At 49.7% G+C, this 15,113-nt stretch overlaps 1 protein-coding gene across 1 annotated transcript in view; it reads left to right on the top strand.

Annotated features, from left to right (window-relative positions):
- The first annotated feature begins 1,871 nt into the window (after window positions 1-1,871).
- The window catches only part of LOC128277340 (uncharacterized), an 89,551-nt gene continuing 76,309 nt past the window's right edge, over window positions 1,872-15,113 (top strand). Inside the window, exon 1 of the mRNA XM_053015787.1 lies at window positions 1,872-2,932. Within this exon, the coding sequence (XP_052871747.1) occupies window positions 2,842-2,932 (91 nt within the window). The 5' untranslated portion in view covers window positions 1,872-2,841. The remainder of the gene's footprint in view (window positions 2,933-15,113) is intronic.

The following is a 15,113-nucleotide window of genomic DNA, read 5'->3' as shown; positions in this document are numbered from 1 at the left end:
CCGGGCGACTGTCTTAAACAGTCGTCCCATTTACCGGGTGAAACGGGACGCCACACAGAGTGAGACAGCAGCTAGTAGAGGAAATAGCGAGCGAGAGATGCGAATGCAGCAGCCCTTATAGCTGCGCAATCCGCAGACAGCGCGTCGCTGCCGCTCGATGTTTTCGTTTACGCAACTGGCGTGACACTTTCCGTGAGCAGATCGCGGGAACCGGCGGCGAGGGGCCGCCGGGAGCCTGAGCGGTGTCCCGACCGAGCGCGCCAAATGATTCTTTTCCGTCGTCGCGAAACCACCACAGCCAAGCATTCCTTTGCCGTGGTTTCGGTTGCGACAACGGATGTGTTTTGGCAAAATTAGATACCAACGTTTTCCTAGATTTGGGTCATCTTTTTAATGCGCCACACACATTGTTAGAGTGTTGGCGGTGCCATTTTCGCAATGGTCGCAATTTAATTCGATGATTGCGATAATGGTTGGAACGGGACTGTTGCTTCCAAATGGAGAATTTTTAGATGTTTTTTTTTAGATTTTCCATTTGTTTCGTATCTTTGTGATATTTTCGATTGCTCTGTGGTTACTTCCATAAGTCAAGTTTGTGCCTTTTTTCCTGTTTTTAGAATTTTTTCAAAAGGTTGGCTTAACCTATTTTAATCGTTTAAAGTGGAGAGTTTTCCTTGTTATTACTCCCAAATGATGTTGAACGAAGAGAAACGTTCGCCTGAACGGTTGTTGCCACGATGGATGGCAATGGATGAATGGATGAACGATCCAACCCCACACAGCTTTACCACAATCAGGTTTACCGTTTACCAACAGTATTACAGCAATGAGGGTATGTGATCAACGGGTGAGAGGTGCGACACCCGATTCGCCCCCGCTCAAGATTTGCGCCCTTTGGAAGTCACTTAGGGAAATTAAAATGTCACATTTCTTATCTGACACTTCCTTAATCGCTTCCTCCGCATTGCGTTCGGTGAGCTGGGCTCAGCACCACTAAGGAAGGACACGTGTCGTACGAAGGATTTCACAGATTTGTGCAGGTTTTTTTCTTTCCGTCCGGGACTCTGGATTGTTGGACCTCCACGAAGCACGGCCTTTGCCTTTGGGCCGCTGTCCGCGTCCGACAGGAAACGCCACGTCAGGATGATTAATTACCCACAAACACATGCACCCCCGTTGCTGGCCCCGTTTAATTTTTAAACTCTCCGGTTTTGAGCAATTAGGGCTTTTCTGGTGGAAATTTTCTGCGGGAACCATTATGTGGGAGAGCGTGTGGAGAAGAATTTTTCCCCCGATTCGACGCAGCGCAGGGAAATGATTTTTAATTTCGTATCCTTCCTTCCGTTTGAAACCGGGTCGGCGAGTCGTTTATCCTTTTTAATCATTGTCTGGAAGGCGAGGGGGGGATGCCGTCCGAAAGCAGCGGCGCAGCACTAATTGATACCCGTTTCCGATTTACATTAGCATTCGTTTGGGAATTCTTTCCATCCGTTCGAGGTAATTTCATTTTCGCGTTGTTAGCGAACCTTTTTCACGCGGATTATAAATTGGAATGATTTACGTAACTCAAAGTGCTGTCTGCCTAATACGTCCCTTTTCCTTTCCTCTTTACAGCACTTTGATTTGTATTAAAGCAGCCACCAACCAACCAAGCAAGCAACGATCCGCCACGGAGCATAATATAAGAAGTTGATAATAACGACAAAGCAGGCAACGCATACACAAATAACTAGAGTACGAAAGGCGGTGCGCCGTGTGTTATTTATGCTTAAATGCGCGTGAAGGTGGCCGCATTTTCTGTGCATACACTCCCCAACCTGCTGGCCCCATTCTGGTGCGTGTGTACGTGTGAGTTTGGTGAGGGTGAGCAATCCGGTCGCCGCTCCGAAAGCATCAGAAGCATTGCGCGGAGTGCAAATTCCGCTAGAACGAATTGCGTGCGGCGAAACCGATCCGCGGAAGTTGGGCCGCCACTTCCCGCGTTTGATTGAGTCAAACGTCAAACGGTGCCGCCGCCGGAACTTGATCTCCGCCCGCCTCCGACGAAATAGCAATAAATCGAAAATTCGATCGCAAACACTGGTCGACACTTCATCGGTGGATTTCCAGTCACAGGCCCAGGAAAAGGACGACAAGGCAAGTGACGGAAGCGTAAAGACAAGTAAAACTATCAACCCGTAGCATTTCCGTGGCCGATATTAGTTTCAGCACCAGGTAAAAGTTGCATAAGCAGTGCGAAGCGACCCCGGGAAAGCGCTCGAAGTGCTCGAAGCTGGAAAAGTAACGCAAAATAGATAAAGCAAAGAAAACGAAACAAACGAAGCGAATGGTGGTAGAAGAAAATTCCTTCACTAAAGCGTGCCTTGAGTGTTGAAAAGCAAGCAAGCAAAAAAGCGCCGGCTTCCGGTGAAGCCGCCGTCGCGAAGAAAAAGTAGAGAGAAAAGTGTCGTCAACCGGCATCCGGGTCCGGGGAAAATTAGAAAAGGAAGCAGAAGCGCAAATCAAGGTGAAGATAAATTGATTCCGTTCAGTGTGTGCGCCATCTCTCTCCCTCGCAGCTTCGGTGTCGGTGGATGTGCCCAGGGTGTCGTGTGTGCGGGTCTGGGAGGAGATAAAACGCGAAAAAAGAGAAAGAGCGAGAGAGAGTGAGAAAGTATAAATTGGAAGAAGTGATAGTGAGAAAAGGGTGTCCAAGGCCCCCAGAAAGTGATTGTAAGAAGGGGCGCCCAAAGGGTTCTGCGGAATCCGGAAGCAAGCAGGTCCCCGGAGTGAGCTGAGCTGAGCGTCCTTCCGGGCACTTTGTCTGCCACCTGCCCCAACCGTCTTCGACTTTCCGGTGCAATGGCGTCCCGGAGTCGGAAAATCTGGTGTCTGCCACTACTGCTGCTTCTCCAACACGCCGGCTGCACCGCAGCGGAGGACGTCGTAACAGGTGAGCAAATCGATGGCGCAAAGTTCATGTAAAATTATTCACTTAACACGCCGTGTCGGGTGACCCGGGCGTGTGCCCGGGTGAAAGATTCAATTTCAATTTCGATCACGTTTCTGCCCAGGGCGGCCGAAGGAGTTTTTCTTGCGCTTTTTTTTTTGTTCACATCTTATTCGCTTATTGATGTTTCGCATTTGTCGCTATGTTTGTTGTTTTTTACCGCTTTCTTTCTTGCGCTAGAAAGTGCACTTTCTCACCGCGCCACGCCGGATTTGGCGTTAAATCGATTTGTGCATAAACAGCCAAACACCGAACACACAAATGATGTCGGAATCGGGTTTGGATTTTGTTTTTTAATTATGTTTTCTTGTTTGCCTTCGATTTTGTATCGGTTTTTCTGTGCCTTCGGCATTTCTTTTCGTCTTTCTATGTTGTCGATTGCCGTTTCAACACATTCAACCGAAGGCACCATTTATTTTTTCAATTTTGAGGTTCCCTTTTTACAGGATATTGCGAATTGCGCGTTGTTGGACCGTTCCCCTTTGCGAACGGTCCACTCCAAAATTGGTTCCCAACAATTACGCCGCCAACCTTGAGGAGGCTCTGCCAGTTTTCTACAACGTCTGCGCTGGCCTATCAGATTGCCAGCGACGCCACCGATAAGATAGCCTTCGTAAGGTTCTTGCCACCGGCACACGCAGTGTTGCGGAGAGGACCGAGCTTCGTTGTCGTTATGCTTGCCTTATGCTGCGTGAAGGTGATGTTTGTCACGATTTTCGACCGCCCACAGCTGGGGTCGGTGGCAGAAAGGAGGTCGCTCAGTGGGGGGCGGTCCACAACACGTCGGCCTGCTGGCCTGCTGTTTCACGCCACACCGTGCGTGCGTATCTCGCGTAGCATTAAACGAGATACGATTCGGCGTTGCTGGCGTTGTTACCTCTTCGCGTCAAGGCTCGCTACCCTAATTTACTTCGTCACTTGGTGTGCCATCCGCTTGGTGCGCTTTTCGGGCCCACGGTGTCACGGGCAATCAATAATGTTTGATTAGATTAGCCGTGACTGTGTACTTACTCCGGAAGGCCACCAGCCAGGCCGGGATGGCTCCAGCGCCGCGTGGCTCACTGCCGTTCACCAGAACGGGGCGGGGGTTTGTCACTACGAAGAACTTCCGGGAGTTGACCTTCGTCACGCCGCAGATCTCGTAGATCTCTCTCTCTCTGCTGCGCTGCGCGCCAGTGACCGAACGCTTTTCTCACCCTGCCCCGGGGGCGGTCCCGACCCAACCGTACCGACCCCACTAGCGGTCCATTTTCTTTGCCTACTTCGTACCACCGGTTTCAGCCGCCAGACACGTGTGTAGTTTGCGTTGCCCTTGAGAGAGAGATGCAGTCACTGGCTGGCTGGCTGGAGCGATAAAGGGCGAATGTTTCCTGCTGTGGCCGCTCTGATGCTGTTACTGATCGGGTCCGGTGGCCGGTCGAGGACACCGGGCACATCAAACGGACCGCGGCAGCGGCCAGAGTCGGTGCCAGCGGCAGTGCAGGGCCGTGTAAGATCACGGCCCTACCGAGCCGAGCCGAGGTTATGCATCCGACGGTGCACCGTCTCGGGCTGGCAACGGCATGCAATCTTGTAGGTGTTCCAAGAAAGATGTTGCTGATTTAGTTAGCTCCCTCGAGTGTTTATTGATCGAGTGTTTTCTTTATGCATGTCTACATCTGTATCAACACTTGCTGTTTTCAACGAATTTTTTGCATTGCATCTAAAGAAGCCCAGCTAGTTCTTGCTACGAGTTTATGAAACATGATACTTCATGTTTTCGCTTGCAGTTTACGAATTTTAAAATCATTAAACGAATAATGTTTACAGTATGCTTATGCGTTTCAAAATATTCCTCAGTTGAGAAATATATAAATTTCGTTTCATAACTAGTTTCGTTAAATTATTAACACACTCCGTCACAGTAATGGCAGAGTATAATAAGTTTAATGAAAAGTGTAACATCTAAAGCGGTTTGAAGGCGCAAAAAATCACCCTCCCAAACTATCCCACCACCAACCAACCGGGCGGGCGGCCCAATAATCGTTACGGCTGCGCTTTGCTCCCGGTCCCCGTTAACCCTTCACTGCTAATGGCTTCCCCACGAACAGGGGCCGCGCTAGGGGGCCCATCAGCCAATGCTCTTCCGTCTCGTTTCACCGTAGAACCTACCGAAGGGGCTCGATCGATCAAGATTGGGAGCCACCGTGCTCACTCGCTGTCCTGGCCGAATCCCGCGCGTTCTTCCGCCACAGCCACCGCCACGATTATGCTGCCAATTGGCGGCAGCCGGTCGTCGGTCGTCGGTTTGTCGGACAAAGTACAAAGCGGCCAGCCCGCGTGCTCGTTTCGCGGGCTCGTGCGCGATCATTCCGATTCCGATCGGTGAATGGGAAAATTACACCCTGCTGCCCGCCTCGACCGAAAAAAGGGTCCGCGCGAGCGAAGCGTTATGATCTAGGTTATGCAACCGCAATGCTCACACACACACACACGCGAGCGCGATTGTTGGCACGATCAGTTGATCGGAGCGCGGCCGCGGTCGCCGGCTGATGCTGCCAAAGTGCCGAGGCATTAAGGTAATACGGCGAGTGACTAATGCATGGCGGCGAAGCGCGGAAAGGGACCGAGAAGCCCGACCGAGAGGGTTGCTACAATACTTTCCCTGCGAAGCGATCGCTTGTGCCGGTTGCCCCCACCGACAGGGTGCCGATGCCGATGCCGGGAAAGCTTTAACGATTTTTATCGTGCCATTGAGTGGTTGATCGTTTTGCCTCCTTTTTTTCGATTACTTCGCCATCGACGATCGGAGTTCGTTATGGCCGCGCTCGGCGATGATTAGCCGTAGCATGTAAAGTGGCTTGCGGTACCTAGCCATGCGACAGCACTGTTGGGGGAACCGAGCAACATAGATTTCGTGTTTAAGTATATGTAAGAAAAATCGCCAAAGCAGTATCTGTTTATTTTTTAACATGGTGTACGTTGGATTCAGCTACTGAATTAAATCAAAAACATAAATTTTAATCCTGCAAGGTTGGATAGGAATATATTCACAGTACAAGCTACCGAATAACTTAACCTTCAAATTACTGTTGACTCGAAATCGCTGCACACCGAAGGGTTAACGGTCAACCGTGGCTTGGCTTATCTCCTGCCATTCAGCTTGAGACAAACAGTGCTGCCACCGTCGATGGCGAAATTCGAAATGGCACCGGAGGATGGAAAGCAAAAAACAGCATGAAAACCAACCAAACATCGAGAAACCGAGGCCGACGCCACCGCGGCGGTAAATGTCAAAAATCTGACAGCTGCTGGCTGCGCTCCGGCCGGACTTTCGGGTCACGGCCCGTAAAGATAACGATCGGCTTGACCGATTGGCAAGATTGCACGGACGCCACGCGGGGACCTTGGCGGCGACTTGGTGGTGGTGGACTTGAGTTTGACAGTCGACCCACCCGGCCCCCGCCCTGGTCGACCTTACGTACTGCGGGTGGCTCGTGACTTTGCTTCGCAAAATCCGCGATTTACGCATTCGCAGGGCGCATTCGCGTCCCGGTAAAGATTCGAATCGAACCCGGATTCGGTTCCAGATAGGCGGAACAACATGCGTGGCCCACCTTATCGACGGGCGATTATGGTTGATAAGAATTCAATTTCGTCTCCATTAATGGGTGCGTCCGGCGATAATGGGCGCCCCGAGGAAGTTCTGCATCAACAAATTGAGGCGCCATTCTAAATTAGGAGACCCAAAACCAATTATATGGGCCCGTTAGGCGAGTGGCGCCGTCCTGTTCGTCACGCTGTCGATGTTACTCGTAATCGATCGTCCGGGAGAAGGTGGGCTATTTTTAACAACCTCACCCTAACCTTTGTTTTCGTTTCGGCTGAGGGTATCTTTTGGCCCGGCGCGGATAGGTTCGTCAGTTTTATGGTGGGAAATTTGTCGTAGTAAAGCTGTATTTTGAGTCACTGAAAACATGAGAACAAAGTTGACACAGGGATCCGCAAGTTCGGACGATGACACGAAGCTGGCGCTTCTTATAAAAAATCTATGCATTCGAACATCATTCAAAAATATCAATTAAGACAAGGTCGATTGGAAAACGTGTAGGAAAGTTAAGGCTACTAAAAACCAAACGCCAGTCTATTGAAACGCTGTTTTTATGGTTTCCGCTTCTAAACTGAAAGAGAAAATTGGTCAATTAATTAGTTGGTTACCGAACGTTTTGGTGTGCACGATCGAAACGCGAAAAACATTCCTTCCTTCGCTCTCCTACAGTCTTTTGGGACGCTAATTTTCGGTTATTTTTTCACAAACCTGCCTGCCGCTTTTTCTGTGCACGCCAAAAGTGGCTTCTCGAAGGCCCCTGGTCGTTTCTTTCGTTGTGTTTATTTCGCCCACATTTCAGTCCGGCGAGGACACCCGGCAATTCTTCGAAACGTGGTCCGAACTTGCCGAAACCGGAAAGGATGGGCACCGTTCTAAATATTGCCATCCAATCAGGCGCACCCGAAACCCTGGGATCTGGGATTTTTCGGGACTGGCTGTCGTTGTCGTTGTTTGGAGCGCGCCCGTGAAAAATAATATCCTTATCGGTGTATCGGGCTCGAGGGCTCGACTACGGTGCCCTGGAGCATGTTTTTGCACCGTTCCGCCACGCGATTGGGCGCACTCAATTAATTTACCAATTATTTTTAATTTCCATCGGAAACCGTACTCGGGCTCGCGAAGTGTTGTTGCTGTTGCGTCGTCAAGCAGCGTCAAATGGAGTGTTGTCGAGTTGAACGGCCGTTCGGAGATTGAATCGAACAACGTTCGCTTCATTTGCTCGATTTAATTACGAAGAATTGCAAGTTCTATGGAGCATCAAAATTTGGTTTGTTCTGAAGCATGATCGAGAAAAATGTTGGAAATTTAAACTTACGTAAAGCGTCAACAGTTTCCATTCACCTTTGAATACTTTCCATCAATCGAAATCCGCTTTCTTGTGGCTTTAAAAGTACATAAGGCTTCATCGTGAATGCATCGTCATCACAACACTCTAACAGCACATAAAATGGTCGTCAAAATGCTCGCGTCCAGACGGGTCCAGTCCTGTTCCTCGGGTCAGTCAGTGTGACTTCCGTGCAGTGTTTCTGGTCATCAACGCTTCGAAACGGGGGCCATCAGCGACGATCGTCAGGGGCGTCATATTTTTTTATTCATAGCTCCGTTGCATTCCAGGGCGACTTATGCTGGCCGAATCCCAATATTTGGCGTCCAACGGAGCGGTCGTCCTGGAAGCTCTAGTTTTACTTTTCGTTCTCGAACAACAAAAACTCACTTTCCCAGTGAATGAAAGGTGCCCGCGGTCAGTCCTCGCCAGTGTCGCCGTTAAGATGTTCCTGGCAGGTTGTCGATGCCATCGATGGAATTTCGTCCCGCTAGAGGTGGTCCGCTTCTGTGTTTTGCAGCCCTCCTGTAGCAGGTCGCAAGCTTTGTTTAACGTAGTTTGTGAGCATAAAATTTGAATTTTGTTTATCTATTTTTTATTCCATGCGTTCCATCCGGTTCACCGGGTTTAGCCGCTTTCAGCGCCGAGCCGCTCCGTGCGTTAGGCTTTTCGGCATCGTCGCCGCAAGTTTCTTGTTATATTTTATTTTCACAATAAACCCCCGGTTTTTGCATGCGTGATGCTAGTTTAACCCCTTTCTGGGTTCCCGCCTCTCAGGTTTGCCGTTTTTTTTTGCTACGCAACGAAAGAGCCTTCTGGTTTTTGCTCGCAAAAATTGGTTGAAATAGTGGAACCAAAGCTGCCCGGCAGGGACAAGTAAAACCGGGTCTCTCGTCTATTCGTTTTGTTATGAGAAAAAAAAAACCCGGCATCGGTTAACCGGAAGTACGGACAGCGAGTTTGTCGTCGGCAAAATGCGTAGGGCTAGTAGCCGCCACACACTGGACCGCCGTTGGTGGACCAGCTGTTCCGTAGTAAAATATTTACTAACCCAGCAACGAAACGCTTGGTTAGTGGTTGGCACCTTTTTTTTTGTTGCACCGGCTCGCGGCCCGGAACTATGGTCCGGCGAGCGGATGTGAGTGGCCGCTCTGGTCCTGGTTTTTTGTCGCCCAACAGTTTCGCGAATTTTATGGCCGCAGAAATGACCATCTCTGGCCACCGTCGCCGTTTTCGATTATGAACGATCGGCCTCGGCTCAACCACGACTGTTGGCCGTAGGGGCAGCTCATCGTTATGTGCTAATGAAAGCAGCGAAAAACAGGGAATCGAGATCGATGGGGACGGTGCCGGTACACATGACCTGACACATTCCGATAGAGCTCGTCAATGGGGGCGACACGCGGCAATGGCAATTGGTAATCAATTTTCATAAACCTTGGTGGCCGGTCTGGCCGAATGGCCAGCGTTACCGCCAATTGGAATGCAATTGCATCGGTGCTCGGCTCGGGTCGATCGCAAAACCGCATCTGCTTCGTTCGCATCCAGATACGGCGAGCGGTCCGAACCGAACCAGGAAAGGAATTCCATCACTATTTGTCAATAGATAAGCAACTCGTGCGCCCGCCTACGTTCGCAATGGCTGCATCAAGTGCATCGATGCACATTCCTATGGCGACGGTGCACCGCTCGTTCGCGCCTGCTCGACACCGACCGGCCGACCGACCGACTGGCGGTGAAATAAATGAGGAAAAATGAAACCTCCGTCATCCGGAATCGGTCGCGTCTTGACGCATTAATGGGGACCACTTGAAAACGCTTGTTTGCTTCCTAGAAGAATGCGCGCATCATCGTGATGACGTTGGTCGGACGATGCGTGAAAGGGTGCAATGTGTGCAATATTGGCCCGGCCTGGTCACCACACGTCATTACTCATTCGACAGCCAATAGTCGATGAAGGCTGGCGCGATGAAGCGTTTCTTTCTCGATTGTAGCTTTAATTGAACAAACATGTACTCGAGGATGTTGCGCATCCGATTACGCTATTCCTAGTCGCATCTCATACTTTGATTTTTGTCTCCGCTCTCGGTTGCACCAAATCGTGGCAATCTCCCAGACGGAGGCAGATTCTTAAGCGTGCAGCTCATGCGTGCGTCGCACACCGAGGACACCGCAACGGATCGTTATCTTTCGCGCGCACCCGCTGGATAAGTATGGCAATTAATCACACCGTTTCGCTGCATATGAAACGGAATCATGCCGAGGACTCATGCCGCTGCTCGCGGTGCTTGTTGCCGTTTCGCGCTGGTTGCTGCTGCTTCTGAGAGATTCGTCTTTGGCCGTCTGTAAGAAGGGGAACAAAAAGCGCCGAGATTCCAATCGTGTGACCTCATTTTGTGATCCGATCTAATGCTCCACCGCTACCGGTTGTAGGGCAAGTTTACGGCTCGACGATAGAGAGATACAGAGAGAGAGAGAGTCGGTGGCGGATGACTGTGTTGGTCGTGCGTCGTGCTTGCCGTGCGATTATAAATTGTTTTCTGCTGTTTTTGTCCCGCTCGTGACGTGAGCAGCCCGCGTGTGGTGCAGTTCGTGGGTGTAAATTCCGATCCGAAATTAGTAATCACGGTTCGCTTATCCGCGCAAATCATGCCGCTGTCTGTCGTCATCGTCGTCACACGCTGTTCACTGGAACGGCACTGGGTGTTATAATGTTGCCACACGAGGCTGTTGATTACTGATTGAAGGTCATTGCTCTAGTGTTCCTTCAACAATAGCCCCCGTCCGTTTGGCGTGGTTATGTAACATTATTCCGAAACGCAAAAGAGGTTGTTTGGCTTGAAATAAATTGGAAATAAAATACACTTCTTTTTGCAAAGAAACACATAAATTGGACATAAAATAGTCATGTTTTCTAAAGCGCTCTTACCGTGGGTCTTAGCTAATTCCGAATTCCCTATCCATTTACACGCAAAATCGGCTGCTCCACTATGCTCCGCGTTGGGACTCCTGTGGAGTGCTAATTAGTGCACTTTAACTAACCACCATCACCGAGCATGGTGGCCGATTATGGTGGCGTCACGGAGCGTTTTACCGACTTTGGAGCAGGGGAGGGCATTGAATTTAATTATCCCGTTTCATGAGAATCAAACGCTACCGTCTCACGTCGGGAGCGTTCAGCAAAGTGGCAGTGGCCACAAACAGGGGCTGCCGCAGACAAAACCACAGATTCGGTTTCAAGGTTACGAGGCGAGGCGATAGTTAGAGCTTTGCCACCCAAAAGCGTATCCCAAAATGCATACACACCACTGACTTACAAGCGACGTCCCGTGCGAGGGCTGCATTGAAAGGAACCACAATGATTGATTACCATCACACGGATGCCGCAGGATGCTAACGAGAAGATGTTGCAACTGCTTCGTTGGGGTTTCCGTTTCCAGGAAAAAAAAACACCTACACAGACCGAGAGGTCGATGGTTCTTAAATTTTTTAAGACCACAGTTTACCTTTTTTGTGGCCCACAGTTTACGGCCCCAATGCAGTCACTTAAATTTCGATCAATCATCCTAATTGAGTTTAACTCGTTGCAATTTGATTAAATATGCTGCCACATTTCGATGCAATTACGCACCCGCAGTTATGTAGTGTGTTTAAAATCCTCCGCATGGCACTTAATTGTGCATTAATCATCATTGATTAGGGTGATGGTAAATATTTTCCAAACTATGCACCCTCTTACCATGGCACCAACTAACAAGTATGCAGAGTGCGAGTTTGTTTGTTCTAAAGCTTCTAAAGCACGCCCACCAGGAAGTGGATCGATCCGGTTACTGGCCTTGGTACTGTACTGGCCCCCGGATGTTGATGTCTCTGGCCGTGCCAGTAATACGGCGCGAGCTATCTTATCTTGACTCGGCTCGCGTATCGGTTCGCGTCGCCCTTCCAAGGAGCGGGTGTCACATTGAACCCTGCGCACTCAGGTGCTGATTTTGCGCTGCGTTGCGCGTCTTGACAGTCAACATTTCCGCTTTTGCGCATCTGATCGAAACGATAAATCATAGCCCGGAGGGGGGCCCAGCAAACAACAGCAAACTTCTTGGCCGTTTGGGCCGTTTTCTTTTCTTCGGTTATTTTTCCACATCGCAAGGGGCTTAAAATACGACCACCCGGCTTATCAACTTCGCCGCGTTTCGCGACCAGTTTTGAAAGTGCGTTGCGAGCGCGACAAATTTTATACGCATCGATCATCGGGGGCACCTCTTACTCGGGGTCCCGGTGGTCTCGCCCGGATCTTGGCCAAAAATGACGCCGGCTTGTCGACGGGTGATTGAATAATTTTGCGAATTGATGTGAGCTCTCGAGCACTGCGCATGAAGGCACCTACGGAATTAATCGCACGCGTCTTATCCTCTCGTTAGCGAGCGATGAGCTTGCAGTGAGCATGAATAATCGCTGAACCGCGCCCAGGTCAGTCGGCGAGCCGGCGAGACTGACCGGCCTTCCTCTAGTCCCCATGTGCTCCCCGAGAATCATGACAAATGATGCTCATTACGAGCGAGAGAAATCATAACCAATATGAGGCCGAGGCGCCACCAGACCGTCGTGGCTCGATCGATAGGGCCAGCAGCTATCGGTTGAGCGGTCCGGTCCGCGGAGTCGCGTAATCCTTCGCTGTGATTGATTTAAAGTGGATGTTGTGCGGATTTGTTTATATTTTTACTTTCCAATCGGGGCGCGTCTCCCGTGCGCTCTGCTCATAAAATAAACACTCGTCAGTGTGTTGTGCAATTGTGCGAATACTGTTGAATAGTAAACAAATAAGCACCACAAGGCACGCCGTGTGCCGATGCCGATAAGGGTTCAGGCCTTTACGGAGCCCGTAATCTCGGTCCACTCGAATCCCGGGGTCGAATGCGGTCCAGTAAGTGAAAGAGGGAGCAAAAGTATGCCCTGTTAAGTAGGGTGCGGCAATTACATTAAGCCACAATAAGATTTATACCACTTCACCTCAGTGGAGGATCAGTCCGATTGCTTGCTTACAATTAGGCCGAATCTCTTCGGTAACGTTAAGTGTCCCCGTACAGAGGCGGGTTATTGTGCAGCCATCAATTATTGCTGATTTTTCAAATTGTCAGTACAACATGACAGTTTTATTTACTCCCTATTTGCTGAGATGCGAAAAGTTCTAATGAAAACACCAACTGCAACAGAATTATAGCGCGTCGCGGACAATGTCGACGAAACGGGTGTCGCTATGTTCCGAGCAGCGCGCTCTCGGAAGCTCCGGTTTCAAGGGCGGGCCACAAAAGCGCTAGCAAATGAGAAACATAAACATACTCTGCCAAAGGCCCCCGAACTCCTTGCGCTGCACATTTTTATTCTACCACACCGAGCGGGGCCAAGAAAATACGGCTCTTTGGCGCATTGGCACACGGGCGAGCAGAAACGCAACTGTTGCGCTGCTCAGAAGCTGCTGAAGACGTGAGCAAGAAGCGGAAGAAGACAGAAACGCACCGTGTGCAGTATTCGGTCGAAGTGCAGGCGGCGATGCAGCGTGCCGCCGAGCGTGGAGGAGATGCAAATGGTTCGCCACCAGCACCGGCGGCACCAGTTGATGCTGCCTGCCTGTCGGCTGGCTGATGAATAATGCATTCTTCCGTAAAAGTGTCGCCGCGACAAATGATACATACCGTCGATGACACGTTCCCACGACGGAGGGTGTCGCAAATCCGTCACCACGCGAGACACTCGACACCCTCTCGGCAGACGCGGAGCGAACATAATCGACCGGTAGTGGATGGGAAGATTGATCAGTCATTGGTTCAATTTGGCTCAAGATTTATGGTCACAGATTGATTTTTATTTCTTCCATCGGTCAATAAGCTGTTGGGCTAGTGTTGTCGCTTACTATTTTTATCGCAATCACTTCTCTATAAAATGAAAATTTGTTTACACTTCATTACTATTTTCGTTAAATGTGTTTGGCGCTATGCAAACGAACGGAGCATAATTGAAAGCAAACGTTTCGGGCACGCACGTTTCCACGTTTTTAATGAAATACCGAATTTAAAACTAATATTATTATTCAGATAACCAATTATTCAGATAACCAATGATGCTCGAAACGCTTTGTTCAAGATATTTCGCATCAAGCGCATATTGCCTAGATTAAGCCAGAACGACATAAAAACTGTTTGCCTACAAATCATTCAATACACTTTCTGTAAATTAACCATAAACTACAGAAGAATAGTTTGCTCAATAAAAAGAATGTAGGACGTAGAAGACAAAAAAGAAAAATAAAGAGGATTACAATGGTATTGAATAGATGTTGCCATTCAAAACCAGACGCCAAACATTTGAGAAATCGATGAAAAACCGTGCGAATTGTGGCATTTGTTGAATCACAAGCAAGCATAAGAAACTCTTTGTTACTGATATGTTCACGCTTCACGCTAACGTCGGAGTATTTTCGCAAAGCAGCTGATCCCGAATCTGCGCCATTCGCAAACTATCGCGGACCGTCGGCAGAGGAGCTCTTTCATTCATCTGTTTTTACTTCGCACAGCGAAGGCGTAGAAAATGCGTTTGTTATTACCGTACCGTAAGACGTAGAACGAACCCGCGGCCGCGGCCGAACTCGGAGAGTGCAAAACCCGGCCAAAAATGTAAACATGCCGCGGACCACTCGATACACTACGCCGAGCGCTGAGAAAACCTCAAAACTCCCGTCGGGCCGATTTCGCTTCGGTGGTCCGTCTGGTGCGTCTTGGTTTAATTGCAATTTTGCGCCGTCCAGGTTCAAGGTGAACTCTCGGTACCGGGAGGCGCGTCGGATCGAGTGAAAAGTAAACAAGGCCGGTCCGGGAAGAGTTTATCAACTCTTCGGATGTTCGTGTACTTTAGCTTATCAAGATCGATTGCATCTTGCAACGTGCATCATTCGGCGGGTTGTTTTTTTTTTCGTTTCACTGTTGACTCAGCTTCGTTCACGAGACACGCCTTGGGGCCGGATGCAAGAATGAAGACCCGACGACGGGGGGCACTTAAGCAAAAGCTGTCTGACGAAATTTTCTTTGTCCCTCAATGGGCGAATTTTGGAGATAACTTCGGTCTTCGGTTTCGTTTCTGTTTTCCCCCAAGGTTCTATTGCGCAGTGGAAAAATTTCACATCCGTCACGAAATGTGGCGCAAACCGCGGACGGGATTCG

This window comes from Anopheles cruzii, chromosome 2, assembly GCF_943734635.1.
Source record: "Anopheles cruzii chromosome 2, idAnoCruzAS_RS32_06, whole genome shotgun sequence".
NCBI lineage: Eukaryota > Metazoa > Arthropoda > Insecta > Diptera > Culicidae > Anopheles > Anopheles cruzii.
Note: the sequence above shows the minus strand (reverse complement) of the source record. Positions and strands in the feature narration are given on the sequence as shown.